Raw genomic sequence first — 13,361 nt, 5'->3', positions numbered from 1 at the left:
GGGAGATGAAAAATCTAATGAAGAACACTCTGCCAAGTTGTTGAAATGCTCAAAAGATTATTGATTCTCAGTCCCTTGTATAAGAAAGCTCCCAAGTGGATAATACTAATATGGGCCTTAATGGGCTTTTAATTGGCTTAAAGTAAAATGGGCTAGGGTTTCGTCTCCTCTTCTTGCTTGGTTCATCGTATAAGTCACTCTCCACCCCCATTCTCTTGCCTGCCGTCCTTACAGCATCTGAGGAAGTTACCCAAAATGAGGTTTGTATCCTCAAAACTCGATTTCATTTTTCTTCTCCGTTACAAGTTTAGAATCATCTTATCATGTTTGCTAGTAGCTGCCACTGTAATCAAATAACTGGTGTTGATTTTGTATAATCATAGATTAGCTTTAGGTGAAAAAAATGATTCTTTACACAAAAAAAAAGCATTGGCCTTTTTATCATATGTGTGAAAGTCATCACTTTCATGAGTAGATTAAGTGTTTAGCTTATTGAAAGTTTGGATTTTTAATTTATTTTTGGAATGATGTAGTAAGCTCCAGAGTGAAGCCGTGAGAGAGGCGATATCCTCCATGATCACTCACTGCAAGGAGACAAAGCCACGCAAGTTCACTGAGACCATCGAACTCCAGATTGGTCTCAAGAACTACGACCCTCAAAAGGACAAGCGGTTCAGCGGTTCCGTCAAGTTGCCTCACATTCCAAGGCCTAAGATGAAGATCTGCATGCTCGGTGATGCCCAGCACGTTGAAGAGGTAAAAAAGCCTTTTTGCTTTCACTCTTTTAGGAACATGTTAAGAAGCTAAGCAAGTGTGTTTTGGTGGTTTTACATAGGCTGAGAAGATTGGGTTGGAGTCTATGGATGTGGAAGCGCTTAAGAAGCTGAACAAGAACAAGAAGCTTGTGAAGAAGCTAGCAAAGAAGTTTCACGCTTTCCTTGCTTCTGAATCTGTTATTAAACAGATTCCTCGTCTTCTTGGTCCTGGTCTCAACAAGGCAGGCATGTTTAAACACCAAACCTTATTTTTTTCATCTCTATATTATTTACCATATTATTCACTCTTTTGAATTAACAAATAAACAGGAAAGTTCCCTACTCTTGTGAGCCACCAAGAGTCTTTGGAAGCCAAAGTGAATGAGACTAAGGCAACAGTGAAGTTCCAGCTCAAGAAGGTTCTTTGCATGGGAGTTGCTGTTGGGAACCTTGACATGGAAGAGAAGCAGATCTTTCAGAATGTTCAGATGAGTGTCAACTTCCTTGTTTCGCTTCTGAAGAAAAACTGGCAAAACGTTAGTAAAAAAGCTTTCTTCTTTATCTTCTTCCTCCATCATCCTCTGTACATTTTGTCAGTCTCGTAACTCAAAGAGTTGTTTCTTGTTTGCAGGTGAGGTGTTTGTACTTGAAGAGTACAATGGGTCCACCAAACCGTGTGTTCTAAGAAGATTATCTCGAAGTTTCGCTTAAGATATCATCTTTAAGGCTGAGAGAGATTTGATTTTCATTTCTGTTGTGAGCCTTCTACTTCTTGGATTAATTTCAGAATCCTTTTTTTGGTAGGTTCAAGATTTTCTTTATAAAGACAATTTTATTTCTATTTTGCTATTATGATTAGTGTTTTTTGCCTTAAGTTTTTCAAGATTTGCGATTTCGTTATCATTATCGTTATATAGTGCAGTACGTCAAATGATCTTATATCACAACAAAAATAATGTATAATTTGATTTTTCTGTCTCGGCTCTCTGGTCAACTCAGTCGTAGATTCACGTAAAACAACTAAACAAATGAATAAGTACGTCTTCAAGTGTTACCAAACACTGGGAAAACAAATGACAGTATCAGTTACAATTTCTTCTTTTAAAAAGAAAAATGCATAGGGTCCGATTGGTAATGGCTGTAGCTTTAAATATTTTGTTGTAGAAAAAAATCTGTAGACTTTTTGCTGTGGCTTTAGATTTTATTGCTGTAGAATTTTATTGAAGCACTAAAAAATTGCTTTGGATATTTGGCTCTGCAGAGCACTTGTACAGCTGTAGGATATTTTAAGAGCTGTGGTTTCAAAAAAAAATTTAAAGCTTGATTGCTCTGAATTTGGTGCTGTGGAAATAAATAGGGCTGTGGACAGCACCTACAGCAACTACCAATCACCCCCATAGTCTAGTGGACACTTCCACAGACACAATTCATCTTATGAATTACACTCTAAGGCACTTTGATCTTAGTGGACACTTTCTTTTAGTGAAATGTCTAGCTTAACCCTCACCTCTTAGTGAAAGTGGGTTTCATGAATTCTCTAACCAGAACAATTAGTTTTTCTAACTAGTAACAATAAAACAAATAATATATTTTCAGATATTTTTTACTTGAATGTTGAAAGAGTCGATCTCTTTTTTCTTTCTTATTTTGTAGATTCCAAGAAACAAACTCTAGTTTTATCTCTCTCCCGACTTCTTGTAGATCTAGAAACTCAAACCTTCGCCAAACCGTAATCAAGTTTCTAAAAATCAGATCCTCTCCGGTGATAGTCGATTTTGTCATTAACCACAGCCAGCCACCGTTGATTGAGAAAAACCCGCCATGGAAGGTGAGTTCCGTTTCGTACTCTGTCTCTGCCGCCTTTGTTTCTTCATCTTCCACCCACAGCCACCGTTAACGATTTTTCCTTTTTTCAGATTCTGCAGAGGACGCCGTAGACCACCGTCTTCCCGTGAGACTCTTCGCAACTGATTCATATATGAAAAGTTAGTTTCTTGTCTGATTGTGGTGGTAGATGCCGTGGTGGCGGATGTAGATACGGAGGTAGAAGACGTGAGGAGGAGGATGTGGTTGTGGATGCCGTGATGGTGGATGCTATGGTGGTGGATATGGATACAGAGGTGGAGGACGTGAGGAGGAGGAAGTGGTGGTTTAGTTTTGTCTGAGTTCTCGATATAAACCTCAACTCTATGTTCTTCTGTTTAAATCTGTAGAAATGTTTTATCCTTTATTCCTCAACTCCGACATTCACTCGCCACCTATCATTGATTCCTCACCACTTCACAACTTGTCTGACCACTGCTCGTCGCACAACCACACAATCCCCGTCCACACATCGCCCGAACACACACTTCGCAACCACTCCACTCATGACCACACATCGTCCGTCCACATAACCTCTGACCATAAAGCTGCCGAACAGCTGACGCCTAACCATGACTTACCCGACCACAACTCACCCAACCACAACAACCTTAGCAACCCGTCTCATGTCGCCATACACCTAATGGACACTTTTTGTTTTGTTCTTAATGTGCCTTTCAGCTTATGTCTATTCATGTACTTTAATTCCACGAACTGAGTATGTGTGGCTCTTTTGGTATTTAACTAACATATTACATATTCATGTCTAACTTCATCTCATGTCCACAGCTGCGTGTCCACTACAAAGCTAACCACTGATTCAATACACACACAACGGCTTCGCATGCATCCATGTCAAAGTAACGGCCTTGCCCACCAAATTGTGTACACAGAATTTGCCCACATAAAATTTTGTAACATTTTCGTGTCCATCTAAATTGTATCCACAGAAAGTTGTAAAAAGAAAAAAGAAGTTTGTAACGTTAGAGAGTTATAGCGAAATCTGCTTACCTTCTCTCGCACCATCTACCAAACACCTTCATAGCACTGGCATATTCGCTGCCGTTAGATCTTTTTAGCTTTTAAACAGATCCAACGACCAAAAACAATTAACTTTATCCCATAAACTTACTTTTTTACTTAACCCCTTTATCATTTATTGCAACTGAACGGAAACTTAAGAATTTTAAGTTTGACTCTTTAAAACTAACACACTTCTCTTTAGACAAAAGGAGGGTTATTTTTGTCTGAAAAATTACAGCTGGCCAAAGAATGTGTACCAACTAGAGAATGTGTCTGTTAGGTAAAACAAAAGTCACAATGTGTCTCTCAACGTAACTCTCTCCTGATTAAATATAACTCAGAGGGTTTGGTTTGCAACTCTTTCATGTCGAATTTTAAGTGGTCCAAAACTACTAAATCAAGTATAAATAAAGTAAAACATCACATAAAATTTTGAATGTTTATGAAAGACATATTTTATTAGTCTAAACTAATAATTTATAGTAGACATATTTTATGAAAGACAATTTATTCGTCTAGACATATTTTGAATGTTTATGAAAGACATGTTGAATTTTGAAAACATATTTTATGTGTTCAAAAAAAAAAATAGTAGTCTAACTCCTCAAGCTTGTCCATAAAACTTGCTCTAGCTGCCTTCTTTCTTAAGTCCATAGCTCAAGTTTACCAGGCTACTATCGAAATTTCAGTACGATCTGGCAGATCAATGCAGTAATGTATGTGAAGTAGTATAATTGTATCTGAAGTTTATTTCTCGAGTACGTGTGTAATGAGGCCACGGATATGTATATTCATAAAGTAGTCTTCCCAATCAATGCATTTGATGGAGTCGATTAATTTGTCTATCCCTGTGCCTTCATTCTTGATTCGTAATCTTTCCAGGTTTCTATCATCGAATCTGCATAAAAATAACATCAACAAGAAACAAAATTAGCTGGAAAATAAAGTTTTAAAAGCTATGCTTTTCAAAATAATTAAGCATTCACCTTACCTTACAAGTTTATAAAGATCTTTAAGCCTTTCATTGATAAAAAATACGTCTATTATTTGTCTTTTATAAATTATTCCAGAAGAACGACATACCATATGTATTAAAAAAATCTATAATATTATATACCATTCAAAATAGAAGAAAACTAATGTTTTTTTTTTTTGAAAAGGAAGAAACTAATGTTAAAAAAGGGAAAGTTGAAGGAAATGTGAGAGTTATGTTGAACATACATGCCCTTGAGGATTACATAAGGCCTGTAAAGTTTCACCATTCTCATCGCTATATTAAATCTACGATTGTGAACTTCATATTTCTCCCCGAGTTGCGATGGAAAAATTAATCTAAGTAATCGCAATATCTGAAACAAAAAATATAACCGATATGAGAGGATGCATTTTAAAATTACTGCTCTTCATATAAAAATGTATTTCACGTACGTACGTGCAATTTACATAAGTATACCTGTAAAGGTAATTTATAACGAAGGCTCGTGTAGACACGAAACCTAGCCATTGTGGGGAATATTTTAACGTTTGGGACAATAGGCAAGCCATTGCGACCGAGCAGAGGGCTCGCCAGGAAAAAACGATTTAGAATTTCATATATCTGTTTATACATCACCGGGTTCTGATAAGATGAGCCGACATGGTATATGGTATGACTCCCTGACTCACGTGAATGTTCAGCTGCGGTCACAATCATTGCGTTTGCCACCATATCGACGGGTATCTTGTAATATATATACATGCATTTTCACGTTAGAATCAAGCTAGTAATAATAGAATCTTAATTTATATTTTCCAATATTGGTAGTGTGCTTAGTGAGCTTACAAGATCACATACTGCCATATCATCAACAAGGAAACACTTTAGCAGTCCCTTTCTGAATGAAACAATCACACTGTCTATGGTCCTTCATATATACACAATAACCACAAATAAGTTGAGTTAGAAAAACTCAAAAATATACTTGGATGAACAAATATTTAAAAATCAAATTAAAAATGATTAATTAGATCAGTGATAACTTACTTTATACCTTCAATCCAGCCGGGGAATGGGTCAGAGAAAGTGCTTGTGATAATTGTGGGACGTATGATTACAATAGGCATAGATTCTCTACAGTAGCCAAGAAGCATTTCTCCCATTGCTTTCGTGAAGACATATGTGTTTGGCCATCCATAAAGTTTTGCCCTAATTAAGATTTTATACTATATACCTCAGCCTCAGTTAAGTTATTTCATATATTATAAGATTCTAGTTTTAGCATTTGAAATAGTACACAAACCTTTTCAATCCGAGATCTTTCATGGCTTGTTTGGTTTCTTCTTCTGAATAACCTAGTTTCTTGAGTTGTTTCAGTTTCTGCTCTACCAATAACATTTCCGCATCGATATCTACCTTGTTTTTGCCATTAAGAGTTTCTCCCATAGCAAAAGGTTTCTCTAGTATGAGTCCGGATCTTTCCCCACAAACATAGGCTAGAAAATAAAACAATATTTATATAACGTTGGTAGACATAATTACTGCTTATCTATCAATTTGGTTATAAAAAGGTTTAAATGATTCACCAGTAGATACATGAAGAAGCAATTGTGGTTTTGCACACTTCTTAGCAAAGTTAAGGATATTGAGAGGTCCAAATGTGTTGATCCCAAGAGCAACATCATATCTTTTTCACATACAAAAACAAAAAACAAAAGCTAAATAATAAGGGAAAAATCGCATAAAACTTTTAGAGTGACACTTACTAGCAATTTAAGCCTTGAATTTTTTCACTAATATTTTTAACCTTCAAATTGATATTTGTATCATAAAAAACTTCCAAAGTAAAATGTTGACCTACTAAACAGGTAAAATAATGATGTGTCAGTTTTTTTTTCAAGAATAATTATTTAGTTATTAAAATAAACAAAAATTAAATGAAAACAGAAAATTAAAGAAAAATCAGAAAATTTAAATAAAAAAATTAAAGAAAAACTCAGAAAATTAAAAAAAAATAGAAATTAATTAAATATTAGAAATTAAAAATTAATGAAAAATTCAAAAATAAATCAGATCAAATTAAAACACAGAAAAAAAGTCATAAATTTCAAAAAAAAAATTGAAAATTCAAAAGGGCAATTCTCATAAATAGACCAATTTCAATTTTTGGTCACAAAAATAGACCACAAGGAAGAAAATGACCAAAATATTTCATTTAATATGTAAAAGGACACTAATACCATAGATATATATAAAAAAATTAATTTTTTTTTATAGTTTTAGATTATATGTTTTCAAATTCGAACGTTTTATATTATTTTTTAATTTTCTTTTTTCGATTTTTTTTTTATTTTTTTTTCAAATTTTCTTTTTGTAATTCGAAAATACTATTTGAAACTATTTTAAAAAAATTTATTTTTAAATTTTTAATATTTATTTTTTATTTTATAAAATTTTAAACCTCAATCCCAAATCTCCACCCTTTAACTCTAAACCTTAAGATTTGAATTAGTTAACCCTAGGGGTATAAGTGTATATTTACCTTTTTAATGAAACATCTTGGTCATTTTGATTCTTAGAGTCTATATTTGTGACATAAATTTTTTTAGTGCTATCCTAGGATATTTCTCAATTCAAAAGTTCAGAAAAGTTTTTTTTTCCCCTTTTCAACGATGATGGTTGGAACCTATCATTGGAGATATGCCAAAAAGTTGTGATTTTTAATGGTTATGTTAAAAACCATTATCGTCACTAGTGGTATATGTGACATTTTTATTGTCAACGATGATATGATATATTTTTAAAAAAAAATCTTGTAATAATTTTTTTTTTTTTGAAATTTTGAAATTTCTAATTTTTTGAAATTTATGAAATTTTTATTTAGTTCATATGTATTAATCTTATTTATTATAGAATATTTAGTTTTTATTTAATTTTCCGAAGAAAATATATTCAATTTTCTGATTTTGGTTTTGGTTTTACTGAACTTTTATTAAATTTTCAATTTTTGTTTAATTTTCTGAATTTTTATTTAACTTTTGTCTATTTTTTTAATTAAATAATTATTTTTTGAAAAAAGTCTAATACATCATTTTTTACCTGTTTAACATGTCAACTTTTTATTTTGGAGGTTTTTTATGATGCAAATATCATTTTGAAGGTTAAAAGTGTCAGTGAAAAAACTTCAAGGTTTTTCGAGGTTTTTTGAGGTTTTTTATGCGATTTTCCCAATTAATAAGGCAATAACAAGAGATATATGTTATGTCATTTTCTTTACAGATTAAGTAAATATAATACCTTTCATCGAATCTCGTGGTGGCAGCAGAATTCACAATGATGTCGATCTCTTGCATCATATCTTGTAAGAAATTAGAATCTCTGATCACTCCCATAATGTTTAGTGATATGTCACCCGGAATAGGAACAACTTTCTCCGATATTAAAGCGTTTAGACGTTCATCACCAACATTCTTTCTCAACACCCTAAATAAATCTTTCTCGAAAACCTGTTTACGAAGTAATCAGACCCGAACATTCAAACTCGTATGATTATTTAACGAAAAAGTTTGGTCAAACGTGTGTAAATACACCTCACTGTGTAACCGTTGCTTCGCGGCCTTGTTGTCGGATGCTCTTACGAGGAGGTAAAGCCTCCTCACCTTTGGTTGCAATCTCAGAACTCGCTCCACGAAAACTATTACAAATATTGATGAACATACTATATTTAATGACAAATTAATGGTAATAATTTCTATTAAACAGGTTCATGCTCGAAATATATTCAACTGAGATATCATGGTATATGAGAGTATAAAGATTATTACCTTTAGCAAGAAAACCGGATGCGCCAGTGACGAGAACTGTCTTATTCTCAAGAAACTGAACACAACTTGGTTCCATAGTTGAAACTCAAAGACCTGAATGGAGAACAAAGAGGAAGTATGAAATGTTTAGTTGCTGAGAACGTGTGATCCTAGCTATCCGTACGTAGCACTATATATAACACATTTATATATAATTTATAGCACCAACCTAATATAATTCAATATCTATTAAACAAGTAAAACGTGATGCAATAAACCCTTCCAAGTTGAAATTAACTAAATACTAAAAAATAAAATAAAAATTGATTCTTAGATCGGTTTTACTATCAAGAATCTCATGTTAGGATCGATGTACCTGTAATACTCGATTCCATTCGCCAACATCGAGACCTACTGAAACTATTATTAAAGAACTCTGCAATGCCATTAGGCTTATATATTATCGAAGAATAATGCCTTTTGATATATGCTAGTTTCTCTATCGCTTTCTCAGTGGTGGTTCGAAATCTTCTTCAGAAATCTTTTTAATACTCAGACCTTGTTCGAGTTAATACTCGATTCCATGCTTCCTATTTGCAACAACTTCATCATCAACAACAACCAACTAACAACTACCTTCAATTACTCCTTTATCAAAAACTCAATTCCTACCAAACTTTTTTTCTCATATTAAAAGCAAAATTTACTAGATGTAGTAGTTAGCGACCAAAAAAGGAGACCTCTCTAATGGAAACTTGCTTTTATTTCTGATAAGCGCATGTTTGAAAGGTACCTTCCTTGTTGGTTCTGAGTGCAACCAATCTCATTTTTGTACTGTATCAGTTATTTTATTCGTTACTTTTTTACCATTTGTTTTTTTTTATTAAATAATATTGTTTATCAATAAATCTGATATCCGTAGCATAATTATCTGTGCATCTTAAAATTATTTACGAATTACAGTAGTGGAATTATTAATATAAATAATGTTGCTCCAATGTTTACTCCGTTGATTTCTTGCATACAGGAACTACGGAGAATACTGAACAAAGAATTACCTTTAGCGAGGAAACCGGAAGCGCCATTGACAAGCAGTGTCTCGTTCTCGAGAAGCTGAACAAGATTTGGTTCTATAGTTGAACTCAGAAACCTAAGTGAAGAACAATTAAGTGAAGTGTTTATTGAGAATGTTTGAACCCAGCACCATAAGTCTATAACACATGCCGGCCAGAAGAAAAGAAAATTTGGTATGTGGACTCCCTCGACATGGTATTGGATCAAATGCAACGTTGGTATCTCTTGGGATAGCAAAAAGAAGATTGGAGGTGCGGCTTGGGTCCGGAACTATGAAGGTTAAACTTTTACTCCATAGTAGTCTACCCTATGTTACAAAAAAAAAAAAGGAAAAAAGTAGTCTACCCTTTGGAGAGTGTTGTGAATACAACTATTGCAAAATGTACACCTACACGGCCCTACTTAAAGCATCTCTAATGTATGTTTTTATATTTTCTTCTAAAATAGAGATCACTATTATAAAGATGGATTCTCTCCAATGTATAAAATATAAAGATGTGTTATTTTCACCTTTAAATATAGAGGTAAAAAGTAACATTTTTTTATATTTTCTATAAAATAGAAAAATTTTATTATAGAGACATACATTGGAGCAAATTCACCTTTATAATAGAAATTTTCTATTTTAGAAGAAAATATAGAAATGGAAATAGAAGTGGGTTTGAAAATCTCGTTTACATGAAAAAAAAATCTCTAATCACAATGGTCACCTTGTAGCCTTCACGAGAATAGGTCTTCGTTTCCCACGTGAAACACATTGTACTATCTCTTGACCCAATATTTATATTTTTTTCTCTTGAGCCAACTTAATTAGTGGGGGAAATGGGCAACACTTACTATCTTATGATTACAATTATTAATTATTTATTATATATGAGTCAAAAATATAAATGGCCTTAATAATCATCTTTTTTTTTGTAACTTAGCCTTAATAATCATTCCCTTATATATAATTGAAAAGTATATGCATATGCGCTAACGAGATTTTAATTTGATGGGGAATCGTTATAAATCTACAAACGAAATGGCACAATATATTATTAGCAAGTCGATATAAAAAAAGAACCACTCTTAAACTCTTCTTTGACATGTATTTTCATAAATGAAAAATAAATTACTCCGTGCTCCTCTCAAATTTTTAAATAAATTTCAGGCATAATTATTTCTTTGCATGGGTGATTAATTATAACTTTCTTCGACGATCGTGAATCCGTGATGAATCAACTTTTTCAATGTTCGATTGGACTATTAGTCTAGTTACTTACATGTCAAGTCTTCATAACCTTATTTTCTTGTCACTTACTGCTCACGCAACTTGTTTGACAACTTTAATGCAAATTCGTTGCTGCAAAACCCTACAAGCACGAAATTTTTTGGAAAATTTACACCTAATAAATAATTCATAACCGAGTATTGTTCTTTTCTTTTCTTTCGTTACGGAGAAAATAATCTTGTGTTTTCTTTTATCACCGAAAGGCAAAAGAACGCGAAAGTCCCACATCGTTGAGCTGAATCAACGCTCCTCAACTAAGTTTATCAAATAACTTGAGTAGTTGAGCTTGATATTTATAGTGAACCATCTTAAACTAAGGATAAGCACAGTACCGTGGATTCGAAAACCGAACCGAATCTAATTTAAAAAGGTTGTACCAAACCAGAAAATCCTTAGCTTGTAACATATCCGAATAGATTCAAAATGGTCTTATCTACAGAATTTGATCCAAACCCCATATAACCCCAAATATTTTGAGTATCCAAAAATATCAGAACTACTATCAAATATTTAAATATATCTAATGCTATATAGATTGATATCCAAAATTCAAAATACTCAAAATATAAAAAAAATATCCCAAATACCTACTAGTTCTCTACCCAAATATATATCCAACCGAATAAAATTTTATATTATTTTAGATATTTAACATACATTATTTAAATTTATATGTTGTAAATTATTATTACTTTTAAATTTTAAGACTTTGAAATCATATTTGGGTGTTTTAATTTGTTTACATAATTTAAACGCATATAGTAACAAACTGAATCCGTAAATATTCGAACCTAACCCAAACTAAAAAATTTAATTCCAAAATAAAATTTTAATTTGTAGTCCTACAAAAAAATCAAAACTTAGAATAAAATCAAACCGAACTCAAAAGAGTATCCAAATTAATTATGTATTTCTACTTTAAAGTACCGAAGCCACTCATTTCTTCAGGAAAGAGTCTCGGGTGACCCATTTCTCAAGTATAAGACTAATTAAGATCGCAACATACTTAAAACGAGTTATTGATGTGGACCACTTTCAAGTTGCACCTAACAACCCATGATGGTGTTTAGTTTCCGTATTGGTTCATCTCTCTGTTTTTTACAAAAAAAAAATTAGATTAGAGAAACCCTTAATTAATGACTGGTTACTTAGGTAGGTAACCCCTAATTTATATATCTGCCCAATTAAGTTTAGGAGATGAAACTGCTCTATACTAGTCATGGAGATGAAACTCATCATAGTATCCTCAATTCTCCGAACTGGTCCTTGACTTACGTACCGTGGCACAAATTCCCATCTCTAAGCAACTGAATCGTTATCTAGCTAGTGTTTTTTTTTTTTTTTGAAAAAGGTATCTAGCTAGTGTTTTATATTTAAAATATCACTTGACTGAATATCACAGAGCTGATCAATGTAGGTTTTTTTTGTAAGTTCACTATCCCGGGAACAGGCCTGCTTATATACACTTAGACTAGGTGATTTTCTCGTGTTCATGCACGAATATACATAAAGTAAATATATTATAATAATTTATTAAAATTTTGTTTTTAATTTTTAATTATTATATTATTGATATTGTAATCAAAATGTATGGCTTATTTTTAACAAAGTTATGTTATTTTAGTTAGTCAATTAGACGTATAATTTTGGATATATAATATCTCGATTTTGGCTATTTTTTAGATATATTAGATAACATTTACTTTTCCGATTCAACTAAAATATTTTTGTTACACAGATTATAATTTTAATTAATTATGTTATTTCATTTAGTTTGATTCTTGTCTTAGATTTATAAATATGTTTTAGTAAGATTATGCATTACTTAATATATGTTGTTTTGAGAATCAAATAGTAAAAGTACACTAAAGTGTTGATAGATTCAAAGTCACATAAATAATACTTAATTGTAATAGTTGGTCAATATATTTAGAATATTATTTGAGAATTTCATATGTATTTAGTAATATGTTGAGTCGTTACATAATTTATATGTAAAAAGTATTTTATAAATAAAATATATGGGTTTTTATTTAATGTATGGCTGTATAAAAAGTTTGGATTGGTCTACTTACTCATTTCGTGGGTATATTGTGTTACATGTATTCCGTCAAATTCAAGTATAACTATTTATAATCTAATTCAACAAAATTGTATTCATTGTTTTAGTTTGTTTTTTCATATTAGATGTGTAAATATATTTTAGATTTCTTAGTAAGTTTGTACATGTTAATTTTCAAAAATAAAATTTAGAAAAATAAAATGATGATAGACACAAAGTTGCATAAAAACATAACCGGTAAATTTTAAAAGGGAAGATTAATTATTTAATATAAAGTTTATTTTTTCTAAGCTTTCCTTTTTATGAAATCACATTATATATATAAAATATTTTCGTTTGAATTTTTGTAAATATTTTCTTTATCATATATGTTATTTGAAAAAAAAGAACTTAAATAAAAAAAGAAAGATTAAATTAAATTTTATTCATTAAAAGATATCTTAGTTTATATTATTTAAATGATTTTGGTAATAAATTGATAAATATATTGATTTAAATAAAATACTTAATAATTTTAAAATATGTATTATGT

The 13,361-nt window shown here is 31.6% G+C and overlaps 2 protein-coding genes across 4 annotated transcripts; one reads left to right on the top strand and one right to left on the bottom strand.

Moving 5' to 3' along the window:
* Nucleotides 1–37: 37 nt before the first annotated feature.
* LOC103856517 (60S ribosomal protein L10a-3) lies at nucleotides 38–1,640 on the top strand. The gene is made up of 5 exons (XM_009133632.3): nucleotides 38–260; nucleotides 534–756; nucleotides 836–1,001; nucleotides 1,086–1,291; nucleotides 1,387–1,640. The coding sequence occupies exons 1-5, from the start codon at nucleotides 256–258 to the stop codon at nucleotides 1,438–1,440; spliced, it is 654 nt and encodes a 217-aa protein (XP_009131880.1). The 5' UTR covers nucleotides 38–255; the 3' UTR covers nucleotides 1,441–1,640.
* Nucleotides 1,641–4,020: 2,380 nt separating this feature from the next.
* On the bottom strand, nucleotides 4,021–13,085 carry LOC103856516 (putative fatty acyl-CoA reductase 7). Of its 3 annotated transcripts, none has more exons than XM_033288765.1 (11): nucleotides 8,766–13,085; nucleotides 8,442–8,534; nucleotides 8,208–8,311; nucleotides 7,915–8,123; nucleotides 6,204–6,304; nucleotides 5,921–6,113; nucleotides 5,665–5,826; nucleotides 5,464–5,545; nucleotides 5,074–5,361; nucleotides 4,863–4,990; nucleotides 4,021–4,539 (listed from the first exon to the last, which is right to left on the bottom strand). In XM_033288765.1, exons 2-11 carry the CDS (start codon nucleotides 8,515–8,517, stop codon nucleotides 4,389–4,391), a joined length of 1,494 nt encoding a protein of 497 aa, XP_033144656.1. In that variant the 5' UTR covers nucleotides 8,518–8,534; nucleotides 8,766–13,085; the 3' UTR covers nucleotides 4,021–4,388. The 3 variants fall into 3 exon arrangements, with proteins under 3 accessions (XP_033144656.1, XP_009131878.1, XP_009131879.1); XM_009133630.3 differs by having other exon boundaries at nucleotides 8,797–13,083; XM_009133631.3 differs by having other exon boundaries at nucleotides 5,095–5,361; nucleotides 8,797–13,074.
* Between the last annotated feature and the right edge of the window lie 276 nt (nucleotides 13,086–13,361).

This window comes from Brassica rapa, chromosome A03, assembly GCF_000309985.2.
Source record: "Brassica rapa cultivar Chiifu-401-42 chromosome A03, CAAS_Brap_v3.01, whole genome shotgun sequence".
Taxonomy (NCBI): Eukaryota; Viridiplantae; Streptophyta; class Magnoliopsida; order Brassicales; family Brassicaceae; genus Brassica; species Brassica rapa.
Note: the sequence above shows the minus strand (reverse complement) of the source record. Positions and strands in the feature narration are given on the sequence as shown.

What these genes read in the sequence shown, in the direction of transcription:
- LOC103856516 (XM_033288765.1), bottom strand. Translation starts at nt 8,517, where the DNA reads ATGGAACCAAGTTGTGTTCAGTTTCTTGAGAATAAGACAGTTCTCGTC. An exon ending in GCTTCTTCATGTATCTACTG is followed by an intron (nt 6,114 to 6,203) that starts GTGAATCATTTA and finishes TTTATTTTCTAG; the next exon opens with CCTATGTTTGTGGGGAAAGA. An exon ending in AAAGATCTCGGATTGAAAAG is followed by an intron (nt 5,827 to 5,920) that starts GTTTGTGTACTA and finishes AATCTTAATTAG; the next exon opens with GGCAAAACTTTATGGATGGC.
- LOC103856517 (XM_009133632.3), top strand. An exon ending in ATGCCCAGCACGTTGAAGAG is followed by an intron (nt 757 to 835) that starts GTAAAAAAGCCT and finishes GGTTTTACATAG; the next exon opens with GCTGAGAAGATTGGGTTGGA. An exon ending in TCCTGGTCTCAACAAGGCAG is followed by an intron (nt 1,002 to 1,085) that starts GCATGTTTAAAC and finishes ACAAATAAACAG; the next exon opens with GAAAGTTCCCTACTCTTGTG.